This window comes from Apus apus, chromosome 1 (genome assembly GCF_020740795.1).
Source record: "Apus apus isolate bApuApu2 chromosome 1, bApuApu2.pri.cur, whole genome shotgun sequence".
Classification (NCBI taxonomy): domain Eukaryota; kingdom Metazoa; phylum Chordata; class Aves; order Apodiformes; family Apodidae; genus Apus; species Apus apus.
The window spans coordinates 130,123,049-130,140,076 of NC_067282.1; the positions used below are offsets into that span (position 1 = coordinate 130,123,049).

General features: G+C 41.5%; 1 protein-coding gene across 1 annotated transcript in view; it reads right to left on the minus strand.

The window, feature by feature from the left end:
• The window catches only part of BORCS5 (BLOC-1 related complex subunit 5), a 73,239-nt gene that overhangs the window by 5,080 nt on the left and 51,131 nt on the right, over positions 1-17,028 (minus strand). Inside the window, exon 3 of the mRNA XM_051644190.1 lies at positions 15,925-16,082. Within this exon, the coding sequence (XP_051500150.1) occupies positions 15,925-16,082 (158 nt within the window). The remainder of the gene's footprint in view (positions 1-15,924; positions 16,083-17,028) is intronic.

Below are 17,028 nucleotides of genomic sequence, written 5' to 3' on the forward strand. Positions count from 1 at the left end.
CTCAGTGGAAGCGGTCCCCTCTCTTGGGACCTGGCAGATGCCCACAGCAGTTGCAAAGTGAAGGGCTGGCACAGACACAAGCTGACCTGATTTAGCCCACTGCTGCTTCATATCACCATTTTTCCAAACCTCTCCATCTAAGTAACCCCAGAGGAAAAAAGGTCACTGCGCAAGATGAAGCAACCTCAGGAAATCAGTGTTGTTTGATTCAATGTTGTTCAATTCCATGTTGTTCAAACAACATCCCTGTTTTTACTGTGTGACAAGTCCACCCATTCAGTGGAGGACAGCTACTGTACCTGTCATTGGAACAACACAAATGTATCAGTGCACAGCTAAAAAACAAGCCACGCTTACCATACCTGACTTACACGGTACTTAATTGGCATGGATAACCTTGACCCAGCACCCAGTGGTGCAGGGCTGCAGAGGAGAGCCTACAGCAAGAGAAGGATTGGGTGGAAGTGGTGCAAAGCTGGAAGGGGCAACCTCCACCAAGGAGGAAAGCCTGCCCCGACTGAGCACTGCCGTCTCACTGGCGGCAGCAGGGCTTGACACTGGGGGAGCTGTGTTTGCTGACAAACGTCCCTTTCAAGCCCTGGGGAAGGGGTCAAGACAAAAATAGTTGGGCAAGAAAATATTGTTGAGAAACCTAAGTTACAAACAGCATTGAAAACAAACACACGAGTTTCCGCTGAACTGTTGTGGGAATTAGGACGTGTTTTTTTCTCCCCATCACCTCCATCAGAGCTGGATACAGCACCAATTAACCGTTTATTTTGTCTGTACTTTCTAGTGGTCTCAGGCTGAATTCTTCCTCTTTGCCTCTGTACTTTCCTGCGAATTCCTCCCTCCACACTTTCATCCACAGGACAAAATAAAAACCAGCAGAGCAGGAAACTCCAAATAGAGTGGAAACAATTTAAGACTACACAGGGGTTTCTATTAAAACCCTGGCTTAATAATTTAGTAGCTTGGCGCTAGCTCTGTAAATTGGAGTGTGTAAAAGGCAGACCACCACCATGGCTGCCCGGGATGGAAGTAAATTCAACCCAGCACCTAAAAACATCCTACCTAATGAGAGACAGTGGCGCGGAGCGGCAGCCGGTCGGAAACCTGCCAAAAGCCAGCACGCCTCATTAAACCGAGTGGTGTGGGGACGCAGGCAGAAACCTCCCCTGGTGTTGCAGCTCTCCTCCACAGGCTGGTTGTCCACGTGGCCTCAGAGTGCTATGCAAGAGGCAAAGCTCACATCTACCAAGCTCTGAAACAAGCAAGAAACCAAACAACCAAAACCAGAAGCCCCTGTTTCTCTCCATTCCAATAATTTCCATCTGTTGATTTTTAGGCTCCTTGTGTAAACACCAGTAACATCCACTTACTACGGGGGAACGTGGGGAGAAGCTGAAGCTGACCTGCAAGAGGAAGAAGAAATGCAGAATGGCCTTCCAAGCTCTTTGCTACGTTGGGACATATTCACAATGGGTACAAAAAAAAGCTGCCTCACAAAGAAGAGAAAGGGTGGAAGTGAGCGTTTCCTATGGTTTCCTATGGTTTCCTATACCTAGCATTCAAGTGTGCCTGCTGTGTGAGGCTACAGCAGCTGCACAGCCAGCGACAAGACACGAAGGATCGAAGTTGAATAACTGTGAGGAAGGCCAATTTTGACTCAGACGGAACCTGGCCTTTCTAACTAGAAAAAAAAAAAAAAGAAAGAAAGAAGAAAGCTACGTGTTAACTCCTGTATATAAATGCCACTGCCTCTTTGCAGCTTTCCTTGAAGCGAGCCTAAATACACACTTACATCCTTCCTGCCTCCTCCCTCTCCGAGCGAGCTCCTCCAGTGCCAGACCTTGTGCTTTTACCTCTCCTGGCACACAGTCCTGCTCCTCTGGCGCTCAGACAGGACCTTCAGTTGCAGAACTCTTGTGGGTCAGCCCTATTTACCCACCACAGAGACTAAAACTGCCTTTTGGGAATCTGCAATGAAGAGGGAACATGCCTAAGAATCCACTTAATCCCCGTCTACTTAATTCCATACAGTAGCAATAAAAAAGCATCCGGAGAAAGACAGCTTAGGCAGAGTCTGCTCCCTTGCCTATAGCCAAGGCAGTCCATGCTTTTCAAGACACCCTCAAGGGTCAGATGCCTTCTCTGCACAGCTCCCACCAACTCCCACTTCCCATACCTGAGACCCTGCCACAGACTCTTCTGAAAAGCACTCAGGTCTCAGCCACCTTGCCCATCTCTGGCTCAGAAGTTCTCTGGGATGCCCAGCAAACACCTCAGAGCCAGCAGCTCTTCCACTGCCCTACAACCATCTGCAAGTGTTTATTTAAGCCATTGTTTCTCCTCTGCTTGCTTCAAGCTTCCTACTACTGCACCAGGCCACCAAACTGCAGGCAACTCCCCCATTGGCAGGTCACCACCCTGTACCCATAAGCCATGACAGATGTGGAGCTGCACTGTCACAAGCCCCTCAATCCCTTCATCATTGAGTCTTCAACTATCACCAATTTTTCCTTCAAACACCCTCACTGAGAAAGCTATCATCATCCCCAACTTACAGATACAGAAGAGCTTAGAGAGTCAAAAGTCATCCCAAAGCCTTTTAAGAAGCAACAGAACAAAAGCAGAGGGCAGAGCATGAGAGGGCCCAGTCCTAATTTTCATGACCAGGTTTTTTCAAGTCCCAGCCTGGTCTTCAGGAAAAAAGACATGTTCCCAGTGAAGGGGAGAGAACTCCCAACGCACATGTTATTTCTTTCCAAAAAGAACTCCTTCTGTCAAAGCAGGACACCCAATGCCAGACATGTCCAAAGTAGAAGACAGGATTTTTTCCCCTTCCTACATAAAAAATGATGGAAAAGGGTTTTTTTTGTTTTTCTTTTAGGAGCATAGTATCCTAAATACAGGCAAGCAGGACGTGCTTTATTTGCACAGCCAGTGACATTGAGAATTTGAGTCTGTTTCTATTTCAAAGCTCATGACTCCTCCATGGATCAGTAGCAGCAGGACACTAATTTATGCCTCAGCTTCACATTTTAAACATGAAATGACATCTGCTGGGCTTTTCTTTCTTCAAATGAAAGCAGACTCATAATTACTTCCAACAACATTGCAAGATGGATATTCCCCCACTTAAAAGGGCCCCAGCACAGCCCCTCCTGCTACACCATTCACACTGTCAACCAGTAAGGGCTTGCAGACTCTCCTCTGCGTTACACAGGCCCATTTGTAACACCACACTGATGAAACACAAAACCAATTGAGGGTACTCTCAGGCATCTTGCACACCACAAATTCTTGCATTCATTTTAGAATTCTTCTTGGCCCACACTGCCAAGCAGAATAAAGACATTAATTTAGCCCACAAAAAGACTGAGGTCAGGACTGGACACTGCCCAACTCTTTTCAAGAGACCATGCTGAAAACAAACCAGTGCCTATATATACCTCTTACCTGGTGTGGTTTTATAGCACCTCTGTCATGGGCATGTAAGTGTCCTGGGCTCTCAGAAAGAGACTTCATATCTTGTTAGTTCAATAACTTAGACCGAAAATTGCAGCCAGGCACATTTTCCCTGGCTGCTGAACACGCAACCACAATCAAAAGTTCATTAAACTTGGAATGAAATTTCTAGAGGCACTGCTGACATTCATAACAAAACAAATGCATCTCATAAGAGGATGCTCTGTCATTCCCACTTTGTCCACTGCCTCCTTAAAATGCCAATAAGGCAAGATGTTGTTTTATTTCCCCCCAACTCAGCAACCCACCTTCAAGAACCCAGCTAGACATCCATTTGTCCTGGGTCCCTGTGCCCTAATGACTTGCTGTCAGCTCCCATCCCCCATGGCTGCCACTCAAAGAAACACAGCAACTAAGGCTTGATCCTTATTCCAGAAAGTTCACTTGCTCAAACAGTGCTCCAAGCACAAACAGCCTTTCCCTTCATGTTGTCAGGTGCCTGGCTGGGGTTAAATGAACTTCTTCCTGCAGCTGCACAAAAACCACATCTGAAAGTGACAGGCGGGAACATGACTGCATGGAATATTAGTCACGATGTGCTGGTGTGAAAATACTTTTCAATCAACACACTTAAAACTGAAGACAGCTCCCCTTTCTGTACTGCTTGAAAACAAATGTGCTCAATGAACAGCTTTTTTTTCCCTCTTCCCCTCTGTCTTTGATAATGTCACGCAAAGTTAGCACAATAGATCGTGATGACTTCCTGATGATGGGAACATCCTCTGTTTCTCCCACTCATCCCACACACTGGTAAGTGATAAAACTTACTGGGTAGCATCTGTGCCAGGGCAGAAAAGAGAGACACCCAGCCAAGGATTCCACACCCTTCTCTTCAGCATCAGTCACCACTTCAGCTCTCATTAGTACCCTTCCTCTGCACCACTGCCAGGTAAACAATTATAATTTGTGTTTAAGTTTGCTTAGCATATCCAAGACCAAATCCCATGCCAAAATCTTCCTTTTGCTCCCTGTGTAATTTGTCATTTCCACAAGCAATCGCCAAGGGTTACTCCGTCCAAGCACTGCACAGATTGCAGTCAAGAGAAAGACAAGTAACCATTTTAAATGCCTCTAACACTGCATTTTAGTAATGTTAATAGGTCCTTACTTCACGGGCCTTACTTTAAAAGATCTACAGCTAAATCCATACCTGGTCCCTCAGGGCTATAGCAGATACATTATAGTGTAAGACAGGCTGCTGTGCCTGTAGCATCAAGATTTAATTATTTTGGGAGGCCTCGGATTGCACAAAAAAAATTCAGAATTCAAAAGAATTAGAAGGTTCATTCTTGAAATTAGCTTTTCCACCTTTCGGTAAATCTTTTCCTCCACATTGTGTGTTATTGGACAGGATATGTTTGTTGCTGCCCTGCAGTCTGACCTCCACAGACCACGTCTCCCTTACAGCTCCTATTCAAGCCATCCCTGCTTGAAAGCTACCAGCATCCCTCTGCCAACTGGCAGTCCCCCAAGCTTAAGTTATGACTGCTATCACTAACTGTTGCTAAAAAAAGAGTCCTAAAGCTACGGTTAAAACAATACCTACCTCTCACCCAGCACTAATGAACCAGGAGACTTCCCAGCACTTGAAAAAGCAAGGCCCCACTTCACAGAGGTGGGAGAAGATGGACAAGCAAAGGCCAACAAACAGCAGCCATGTGGGATCTGGTGCTGTAAATTTTATAGCCAGCTCTCCAGCCTGGATACATCTCATACCACAGTTGTGTTTATTGGGCTTTTTACTTACATTTGCCTCAACACCACGCATGGCTACTTATCATCTTGCTCTCTCAGAACAGTTAAACCTTAACATAAGCAAGTAAAACTCAGGGCACAGTTTCACATGACAAAAAATTCAACACAACCTCAGGCTGAAAAGCAGCAGTCCCACCTTCCTTCTTCAAATCATCTGCATAATCATGGGCTCACTTATACATGTAAGCTGGCAGGGGAGAGCAAAACAAGTTCAGTCTCCCAGGCTTTCTCCAGCTATTTGTTCTTCTGTCCCATGAGCTCGCCTGACTGACCTGTCAGCCTGACAGTCAAAGAAGCAGCAAGATCATCACACAAAGCAAGCACCATCTCTCCCACTGCATGTGTTCCTGTATCCTAATCCAGTGTTTGTTGTGACTCAGTCAGACTTTTAAATGAACAATGACTCTTGAGGGGGAAAAAAATTACCTGATTTTATCAGCAAGTTTCCTAAATTGTCACCAAGAAAAGGTTACAGTAATTTCTAGCTCATTGACTTTAATTAGTAAGAACACTTTTTAAGAGCTTTCAACTGCTGCTTTTGTAGAACAATCTACACCCATCTAAAAAGCCATCTCTAAAATTGATCTCAACTAAAAATGTTTTGTTACATTCAGAGCATTAGAAGTGTTTCCATACTTCTCCTAAACAACAAAGTTTAAGAAAAATAAGTAACAAAAAACCACCCAGGTGACACATAAGATTAATGAAACGGTGTGTGTCATGTCCTCCCAAAACCTCTCTTTTGTGGAGTACAACTCCACAGAAATCAAGCCTGTCTTTAATTAACTGTTCCTGGAAAAGACAAATCTGTATCTGTTACAGAGTGATCTGTTTCCTAGTGGTAACTTGCACAACTCTTATTTCTGACTACTTAATACTTCTGCTACAAAACATGGCCTTCAATTCCCTCATTTCCTGATTTTACACTGCTGCCCCATTACTCACTCAGAACACTCTATTCCCAGCCAGAGCTTGAATATTTTAAGACAACAGCACTTGTAAATTTTATTTACCCTTAGGGTTTTATTTTATCATAAATTTCAGCTCTGTACTTTCAACATGTCAGAATGACTAGCTTAAAGCAATTTGGTTTTCCCTTCAAAAACAAGCTTCGATTTGAAAAGAGGTGACTGTGCTTCCATTAATGAGATGTTTCTCAGAAAACACCACTGTTCTCCTTGGGGAGTGAAAAGGTGCTATCATTACATTTGCAAGCCATCTGATCTATTAATGCTATTCTCAGCTTCACACTTGGGACCTGATAGCCATAGGTCTTCTTTTCCAGAAGTCCTACAGAAGGTATCTCAAGATTTTTCAGAAGAGGATGCTATCCTTGCCATCTTTAGTCAGGGTGAGACACAAAAAGGTGTTTTCTAAATGAGAACACTAGAGCTCTTAAACCTGCTCTCCGAGGATGCGAAGGAGCTGAGTTTTAACCATTTCCTACAGTTTGTTAAGTGGTAAAAGGATTATCTAGGACTCCTTATTTTTTGTCTGGAGAACTGCAGACAAAGATGGGTTCAAGCACCCTGCCACACAGCCAGTCCAGTGCATCTGGTTGCATCAGACCTGCCTCCCATGTGCTGTGCAGATGGGCTGTACACACGCAAGAAGGCTGAAGCCTGAGATGTGCAGGGGTACAAACCCTGCAGTCAGGAATCAGGGCTGGACATCTGACAGGAAGCTTTTGCTCTTTCCCCAACAGCCACAGTTCTCATATGAAAGTCCAAACCAACTTCTTCTCGCCAAGGGAACTAACTCAAAGGTATGTCAGCTTTAACAACATCAGCCACTGATAATCTGAAAAACTTCTGAAAGGTTTTTTTAAGCTTTACATCAGCTCCTTCATGTTAAAACAAAATTAAATGTGCCAGTGATGATCAGAAGGGGAGCTACTCCTTCATTCCCAGAAAAGCTCCTTTCAAGAGTGACTCCACCATACTTCCACAGTGCTGAAGCTAAAGTCTTTGCCTTCAGGAAAACCTCAAGGAAATATTGAACACTGTGGCTAACTTCCATAGCAAGCTCTTCTGAGGCTATAGACTGTTGTTTTAAATATGGTAACAAAGAGTACATACCACCACTGATGATAATCAGCAATTCAGACAAAAGTTTCAAGAATAAGTAGTGGTAACTCTGATCCACTCTGAGCATTCCTTTTTATTGTACTGAGCTGCAGCAGCCTCAGGTTTCACAGAGGCTGAGTATTTCACTCTCCTTGTTTATGTCTACAATTGGATTTCTTGAACAAATTGATCAAAAGCAAGGAGGCATTTGCAAATTTACCCTATGATGTAGCAGGAGAACTTATAATTGAAAAGTAAGTAGTTCACCTGTTCCCACATAGTTTAGGTCAGGCACAAGCAAAAATTAAATTCAGTGGACTGAATTAAGCAAAAGGAAAGGCTATGACCCAAGAAAACTTAAAAACTCTTATAAATTCCTTGCCACATACTGCTGTTGATTTGTTTTACAACCACTTGAACACCTTTTTTAGCTGAAATTCATCTGATTTGGGATTTTATTGTTTAGATAATTTGCCAGTCCCAGCAATTGCTCCTCAAGTACATGACTTAATCTGGTAAAAAAATAAATATCTGATTTCTTTTCACCTACACCACAGTTTGGAATAGTTGATTTCAGGGTATTCTACTACACTATAATTCAGCATTTTATCCAGGCTTCCAGAGGTAGATGATACACATCCACTCAAGAACAACACACACACTAATTAATTACTAGTAAATTATATGTTTCATACCTCTGTTGAAATAATGGCAATTAACGTTCTCATATAGAAACATTAATGCCCCAATGGCATAGAAACATTAAGGAAACCCTATCCTTCATAAAAAGCAAGACGGACAGATTACTTGCACTAAGGCTTTGTCATACTTTCAACATGAAATCATCTCTGCAGATCACACCTGATTGTTATCAGAATGCTAATTATAGGGCTGCTAAAACAAGGTCAACGCTGCTCGCCCAGCCCACCTCCTAGCATCTTTAAGTCACCAGTGCAACTCCAAATCTTTGCAAATAATACCGGCTAACCTATCTAAAATGAGTATCAAACTGCTGAACAGCTTATAGCTAACGTTCCTCATACTTCCCCCCCCTCCTCCAGCCTCCCCCAATTCTCATTTACAGGTAGAGCTGACACCTAGAAAATTTCAATTCAACATTGAAACTCAAGATTATTGTTGAAAATTAAAGCCTGCAAATTATTTTCCTGTACCAACACAATCCAGCAGGGAGGGAGAAGACCATTTTTTATCTATGTTAATCTCAGAGTTATTTAGGAAAATAAATCATATCCTTTTTGGTGTTCATTTGACTAAGCAAGCATGTAAAGCTTTTCCAGTTTCCTCCCCAAGTTTCTCCACTCTCCAGGCATCCTTATAGTCCTTCTGCTGTCTTTTGAACTTGCCTTCCTCCAACATAACGAGAACTGCACACAGTGCATCAGACAAGGTAATCTCTCAGCCTTGTGCAATGTAATCAATATGTTCCTATTTCTCGTGGGAGTACCCTGTGTTACACACCCCAAGCTGAGGCATGTATACACCTGCTTTCTTCATACCTCAAATCTGTTTAATGCCCAAATTAAATACCAAGCCTGGTAACTCTGGAATGGACCTCAATACTTTCTATTCCTATTCGAAGATCTACAATTTTTGGGGAGTGGGGTGGGTGGTTTGTTTGCATTGTTGTTGGAAGTTTTTCCCACCTGGGGAAACAAGGCTAGAATAAGAAACCAAATTTCATAGTTTTAACATAACTTTCTCAAAAGGCCATAAGAAACCAAAGCACAAGAGGAGGGAACATACTGTAACTGATTTCACATATATATTTCTGGAGCGAGGGACTGATCTTTTTTATGACACCAAATGAAGATCTGCATGATAACACAACAGATTTAAGGCTGTCACAAGTGCAAACAATCCTTCCTCTTCCTTAATAACTACTAGATCACTTCATAAAGTTCATGTACAACAAAGTACTGGCCATCTGCCTCAGACATACACAGCAAGACATTTATTCTATGTATTAAAGTAACAACTGTGAAGCTTTTCCAAAAGAATTTTCCTTCTTTGATGCTGGCTGAGAAAAGCTATCACCCCACCATTCATGAATTCAAGCTACTTGCACATCAGGCTGGCGAAAAACGATTAAGAGTAACTACAGGACATGAAGGTGGCTTCCAGTTTAAGAACCCTGCACATTTATTTCTTCATGATGATGCCTGTTAACATCACAGTCTTCATAAATAACACACAGAAGAGAGAAGAAATAAAGAGCCAGATAGATTGCATTTGGGACACTGCTAGTTTAAGTCTGTGAACCAAAAGGCTTAGTTTTGCTTGTAAGTTAACATGGCCTCATCTAGAAAGTCTTGTATGTTGTGTTAAAACTAAACATATGTCCATGTTAACTTTTGCCAGGCTTTAAAAGGCTTACTTTTAATCCTCGGAGTTCTTCCCTTTAATGGGATGAAAGGTAACTTAGTGGTCTGATCCATATGAGTACGTGGACTTTGAAGCAAAGGCCTGAAATCAAAGAAGCACTTTGGACTTGGTATGGCCATTCCTATTTTGCTGGCCTAATTAGTCAGAAAGTGCATCATTCTCAGGGCATGTCTGCTCCAAACAGGTTTCACAAATAGTTCTGGAAACTCAGCTCTGATAACACCTACAGGGAAACAATAACTAACAGGAATGGCAACAAGCATCTCACTCATCAGAGTGCTAAAATAAACAAAACCAAAGAACAAGCAAAAAAACATCTCCACAAAAATCTTCCCTTCATTTGAATCCATTCTCTGAAGAGACACTGGTCAACTGTGACTGGAGCACAGGGTAAATCGCAAACACTCCAAATCTTACTCTTCAGAGAGGGATGGAGCCAAGAAGAGTGACTGTGATGCATCACCCAGCATAAACTACGTGTGCTTGCAGCATGTATGTACCCCTGAGTATAACTGCAGCCTAGGTTAATGGGATCCTGCGCTGCATCAACCTATTCCTCAGCCAGGACATGTCCTTCCAAGGTTTCTGGCCCAGGATTCATTAGTTCCTGGTGATGGAACAGCTTCCCGCACTTAAACAACTTTTCCCTTTATCACCACCTTCAAGGCACCTTGCCCTTCAGTTTCCACCATGGAACATCAGACCCACACAAGCTGCTCCTACCACTGCCAGCCCCTTTCACCTCTAACGAGAGGGGTTGAAAGCCACAGGCCATGCCCACAGCAAACCCACCCTTCCCTCCGGGTAGAACAAAAACCCTGCTGATGACCTCTGCAGGCCACATTCCCCAAGTACTTTGCCACTAGGTGACAGGTCTCTTCAATAAAACAAACACACCATGTCACAAAAACAACATAGTTGCAATAAAGGTCAAAAAGCCACAAAATATTCACAAAAACAACACTGAAATTCCTAAATCCCCAAATTGCTGAGCATGTTTTACTTCACACATGTGGTGACACGAATGGCTGAATCACAATTTCTGAGTCTTAAATGCATGGGATAAGCTACAATGTGCTTGTATATAATGCTTGTGTATAAAAGTGCTTTTCTTGTTAGTCTGTCAAATGCACAAGACCTGTTGCTCATACAAAATAATGAGTTAGTGCCTGTTTATACTTTTGAACAGCTGAATATGGTGGGAGACACAATGTGGTGTATGTGTGGCTTCAAAAATTATTTACTTGTCAAACAATAAGGGATGTATTTCAAGACATTTTAACTACATACTAGAGAAGCTCATTACAATTACTTTTTGCAGCAAGCTGGTAAAGAATAAAAAAAGAAAAAACCCACCAAAACCCCACAAACAAATAAAAAATAAATCCATACACATTTTATACTGGAATATTTGTTCAAAATAAAGAGCTATTCCCATTAAAAAATTTACAGGCATGAAACAAGCCATACACTGTGATTTGCTATATGAAAAGCTAATTATTGATATTCATGCCTGCTTGGACAAAAGTTCTTTAACTAATAATTAAGAATATAAAAGTAGTGTTTATTATGTCTGGAAATGTGGGGGGGGGGAGTGTCCCCATAGGTTTGCCCCAGCTTAGATTGAGGTATTTTTACAATACCAAATGAAATTAAGAAGTGTTCTGTTTTCAAAATTATTATCAATCTGAGATTCCTATGGCAGTAAAAAATACAGGTAACACTGCATCAATACTTGTTTTTAAGGTAAAGCATAAAAGGCCTCTCAATAACCCACTGTCAAATACATTTTAAGCCCACTTTATCTAGGAACTACATTTGCCTTTAAGAGTACATAGGATACTGCAGCTATCACAACCCCCTGTGCCAAGACTGGAAGTCTAGTAAGAAATGCTGAAGAACTTGTCATCCAAAGCTTCTTTGAAAGGAGCTTAGATGACTTTCAGCTTCCCTTCTGCTTTCATAAAAAGAAGTCAGGCCTGTATTTTCAAGTGTGACTAGTAATTTCTGGATACTCAACTTCAGGTATTTTGAAAGATGCAATTTTTGGGAAGCTTAGCACCTTGTGCATGAAAAAAAAAAATACCTTTTTTTTTAAAAGGTACTGAAACCAGACGAGTCAGGAGCTACACAAAATCATGAGCTCCTTTTGAAAATTAGGTCAATTTCCCAGCCTATTCTCCTTGTTTTCCTTTCTCTGTTACTCACCATCCTCTCTCAGATGACTCTCCAAGTTCTCTCCCTGTCACCCAAAATAGATAACCTTCACTGATAAGGACTTAAAGTAAAGTAGCCATCTCTCTGCTTCGTTTCCTTCTTTCCCCCAAGTCATACCTAGCATTTAGTGCTAGTCAGCATTTGCCTTCAAGCTAATCTTGGCAGAAACCCACCATTTTATAGATCACAAAACTGAAGCAGACGCTCCAGGCAAAGAGAGCACATGCAGCTCTCATAAACCCAACAGCAGCTGGAGTTGCTTAAAATTTCCAACTAGTTATAGTGCAGATCTACAGCACTGGCATGGCAGAGACAGACATGGGGTGCAACAAGTGAAGACCTCCTGGTGACAGCTAGGATTCTAAACCCACCACAGAAACAAAGGAAAAACACTGCAATTGAGTTGTTTTGTCCTCACACTTGTAAACACAAAAGAATTTCTTTAATTTATTTTATGGTGGTGGCTTTTTTTTTTTTTACATACAACACCCAAGAATATGCAGACTGAGATGGTTTCATCCCCACTTAGCAAGTCATGGTTCACCTCTGATTTTTAGCCTCAAGTATCACATCCTCCATAAGGTGCATCACCAACTCCATTCCCATCATTAAACATTTTGTGACAAAAGCTTCAAGGTGCAGGTAAGATCAGTTTTACCTGTTAGCTAGTTACAATAGCCTCTTATACCTTAGCATTTTATAACATGTTATCTACTGGGATTTAAAAATGCACCTTCTTCCTAGTGCACATGTGTATGTAACAAGCTTACATGGGTCCCACATACCAGCAGTAGACAGACCAGATCCTGTTCTCAGACCCATCTGAACAGAATGCCCCCAGAAGCCAACCAATGTGGTGACTCATCCGATAAGCCAAAAATTTTCATCCTACAAAATACCAAAGAGTAGACAAATTACCCAGAAAATGCTGCACACAGGCTTTTTTTTCTTGAAAGCAGTCAAATTCTGTGAGATGTCGTAACCCTGGATTAACATGAACATAAATCCCAAACTGCTGTTCTGTTGTTTTTCAAACTGATAAGGAGAAAAAATTAAAAGGAATCCTAAATATTTCAGTGGCCCTGGAATTAACGCAGTATTGCAACAGATGGTGAGTCAGCTGCCAAAAATTAATATGAAACATAATATTTGATGCATAGTTGGTTATTTTTCCCTAAGAAGATGCAAGGACATCTTTTTTCTTTTGGCAGTGAAGACAAAGCCTATTATGATAAAAGTTGATCCCTTCCAAAACCCACAGTTTGGGAACAACTATGCGTAACTGCTGAAGAGAGACGGTTGAGTCAACTGTCTTCAATCACATCTTCAACTCTTTCCCCTTCAAGGAAATGCATGGGAAAATGTATTTCTTCTTGAGAGAGAACAGTCATAGCAACCTGGAAGTCATACGGGTTTTATATTTAGGAGCAGATATGGAACCAGCCAACACACTGCAAATTCTGACTAAACTGGGAAATGGCATGAAGAGCAAAATAGACTGTTTGGTACCCAAAGTAAGGGAACGTGCAGATGGCTCTACTTAGATCTGCAGTAACTACTGTCATGCAAGTTTTTGTTTTCCTTAGCTTATCTGCTTTCCTATAAGAACAATTTTAATTCAGATTGTGTGACAATTTATAAACCACTGCAGTCAATAATGAGTTATCGAGGACCAATACATTTACAACAGGACTTTGGAATTTTGTCAGAAACCAGGAAAATTCTCCTGGCCAAACAGACAATAAGCAAAAGGTATTTGCCCTGGAACACTTTGTCAAGAGTAAAAAAAAAAAATCCTGGCTGCAGGCAGTATGATTGTAGCATGCTATACAGCAGGAGTATTACTCCACTGAGTACAGTCAGTGACAGTCTGAAAAGTGACCTCAGACAAATGGTAGGAAATTGGGGACTGAAGCTCACCAACATATTGTAGGGCAGTTAAAAGCATCAGTCACTTGATAAGTCTATTATCAGAAGAAAAACACTCCAATGCTTACAGTGTTAAAAAAAGGAAAAGAGAATTACTGAATACTAAAATGAGAATAAAAATTTACTATCCACCTTATGGACACATTCTGCTTTTCACAACACGTTTCCTCTTTCATTTTTACACTTTACCAATGGTCAAAGCTTTGTCTACATGGCAAAACTAAATCATTGCTGACAAATGGGTGCAGCCAAATGCAATTTCCTTTGTCTACACTTGTAACAAGAGACATACCCTGCTCTGGTTCAGCTGCACCCCTTGTTGTCAACAACTGTCAACAGCGGTTCGATTTAGTGCACCAAGGAGAGCCCAGACAATCTGGAAAGAATGATTTAAGCTGAGTGGGTCCCACCCGGCTCCTCCAGAACACACACACAGAAAAACATTTCAAAATTATTAAGAAAATTAACAGTAAAAACCCACCAGATCTGGCAGAGGGACTGAAAGCATCTGAAGTTACTTAAGTGTTGTGACCAAATAAAAAAACAACCCGACTGACTTGTCAGTTGCCTGACTTACAGACTCATCCATTTCTTCTTCACATAGTCAGAGGAGTCTGTGATAAAGAAAGCTAGTGACAGTATCAGTATCATCATTTCATTTATCTTACACACACACAAAACCAATAAGCCTTACAAACTGGAAGAAAACCTCACCACAGCTAATCTGAAAGGGATTCTGCCACTTGCCCTACAGAAGGCACATCCAACCAACGCAGATTACACTGGTGGTATCTACCATGACTTTAAATCACTTGATATTTCCTCTCACACTTTAACAGCCAAAAGGACTGGATTAATGCAGGACACTGTCATTAGTCTGGCAATTAAATCCCCTTTCTGAGATTGTGTGATCTGAGTCACCCACATCTGCAAATATATTTAAATCTTGTGTAATAGCTGGCCTCAGATCTTGATACACCAAAGTAAAAAGGCCCTTTTAATGGTTCCTACATTATTTTGGACTTAAAACTTCACGATGACAGCAGCTTCTCAAAACAGCCCATGAATCAAATTTATTATCCAGTTTGTCATGTGGGATTTTAACTCTAAGCCAATAGAGCAACAACGAATCAAGGTAATTATCTATGAATAAAAATTAACCACCTGTTCAAAGAATTCTTCTTTTTGATACTGAAATATATGTGGTCTCATAGACTTTTAACAAATGCAGCATTCACTGCTTCTACACATCTGGGAGTATGTGAGAAAACACTCTTGAACAGAATCTCCTCTCATGCCAGTCTGCCTTGACTTTAAAACAAGCAAACAAAAAAAAATATCTGTCAGCCATCCTGCTGCTTCCAACATCAGTAGTTACACATGAGAAAGAAAATCCATCCCAGGATGCTCACCCCAGGAATTAACTTCCTACCCAACAGTATCACTGAATATTTCAGCAGATCAATGACTTTCAAATGATGGTTTAGTGGCAAAAACAGCAGCACAGGAAAATCTTTTTGTCATGCAGAAGAGAGAGAAGACAGCATGTTATGGACTTTGAAAACGGAATCTATTTCTACAAATCTATTGAAGAAAGAAATATGACCTTCTCCAATGACAGAAGCTGTTTAAGATAACCAGATAACCATTTCTTTCCTTAAATTACAGCCTAACCATAATAAAATCTATGCTTTACAGACCTAAATAAGGTATGTTACCTTTAAAAATTCCAGTAATCTTTTACTCCTTTAACAGTTATTTACAGTACTCACCATACCAGAAGAACAGTCACTGTTTAAGGCCAGGAATCATAGGGCATAACAGATAAACACAGCACTTAACAGTAACCACAATGAAAGCCACTTTGCTTGAAGTACACATCCACAAAGCTTCTCTACAGGGTTTACTCTGAAGTGGACTGCTGCAAGTGACCCATGGCAAGCACCTGTATTCCTAGCACCAGATGGCTGAGCCAATGCCCTGAGCCCTTCCCCACCAGAAGCAGGCAGGCTGCAGGCAGTACCTCCTTGATCCGCTTCACGAGAGCATTCTGATCAAAGGCAACTGCTTCTGCACACTGGTGAAGATGGTCTTGGTACCGGAGACACAGCTGCAGCACTTGCTGGGGGTCCAGCTTTTCCAGTTTGGTGTTGGTTGGAGACGTCTGCCCACTGAGGAGTCCTACAAGGCAAGGGAAGGACCAGGGTTAATCTGACTGCTCGTGTAACTAGCTTAGCTGCACGCCAAGAGGCAGCAGAACAAACCCAGAAAAAAAGCTTTATGAGAGGTAATGAAAAAATAATTCAGGTTCTTAGGCTACTGGATGGATTTTAGCAATGTAACACTGCAGTGAAGGCTTAAAGTGGGAAGGTCACCAATTGAAGATTTATGGATGTTTAAGGTTTATAACAGAGCTAAGAACACTTTGCCATCCAGCTTAGCCCTCCTTGACAGAACTTAAAACACAGACTCTAAATGCTGGTCCATAATGTACACTAGCTAGGTTTTCAGCAATATGCTGTGTAAAGTGAGTCCTGTTTCTCCTCCACAGACAATCCTAAACTATGAAAAATTAACCCCCTCTTTACTCATGTATGCCAGAAGGGGAAGGAGTTGAGATCTGTATTCCTATATGGCTATGGGACTCAAACTATTTTCACTAGAATCATGCTGTCATAACCAGAGCTCTAAAAATTCACTGCTGTCCCAACACAAACCCAAATAAAAAATGACCATCCTAAGTTAAATTATTGAGGGGTGAAATCACAGAATCCTTTTGGCTGGAAAAGGCCTTTAGGATCATCGAGTCCAACCATTAATCTAACTCTTCCAAGTCCAGTGCTAAACCTTGTCCCCAAGCACCACATCTACACGTCTTTTATACTGAAATGTCTATATTTTGCCTTGCCTTTTTTAACACTTCGGAACCCTTTCATTTTCTAAGATTTTTCTTTAAAATTTCAAAGACCAGCAACATGTGAGTTTGTTGGTTTTGGTTTTAATATAGAATTAAGATCCTTACCTACTCGCACGACCAGGTTTCACAAAAAGCTCACCAAAAAAAAGGTATTAGACTTAAAATTGGGACTTTAGTAACTTCCAGAGGAGCAAAATTGTCCACAGAAAA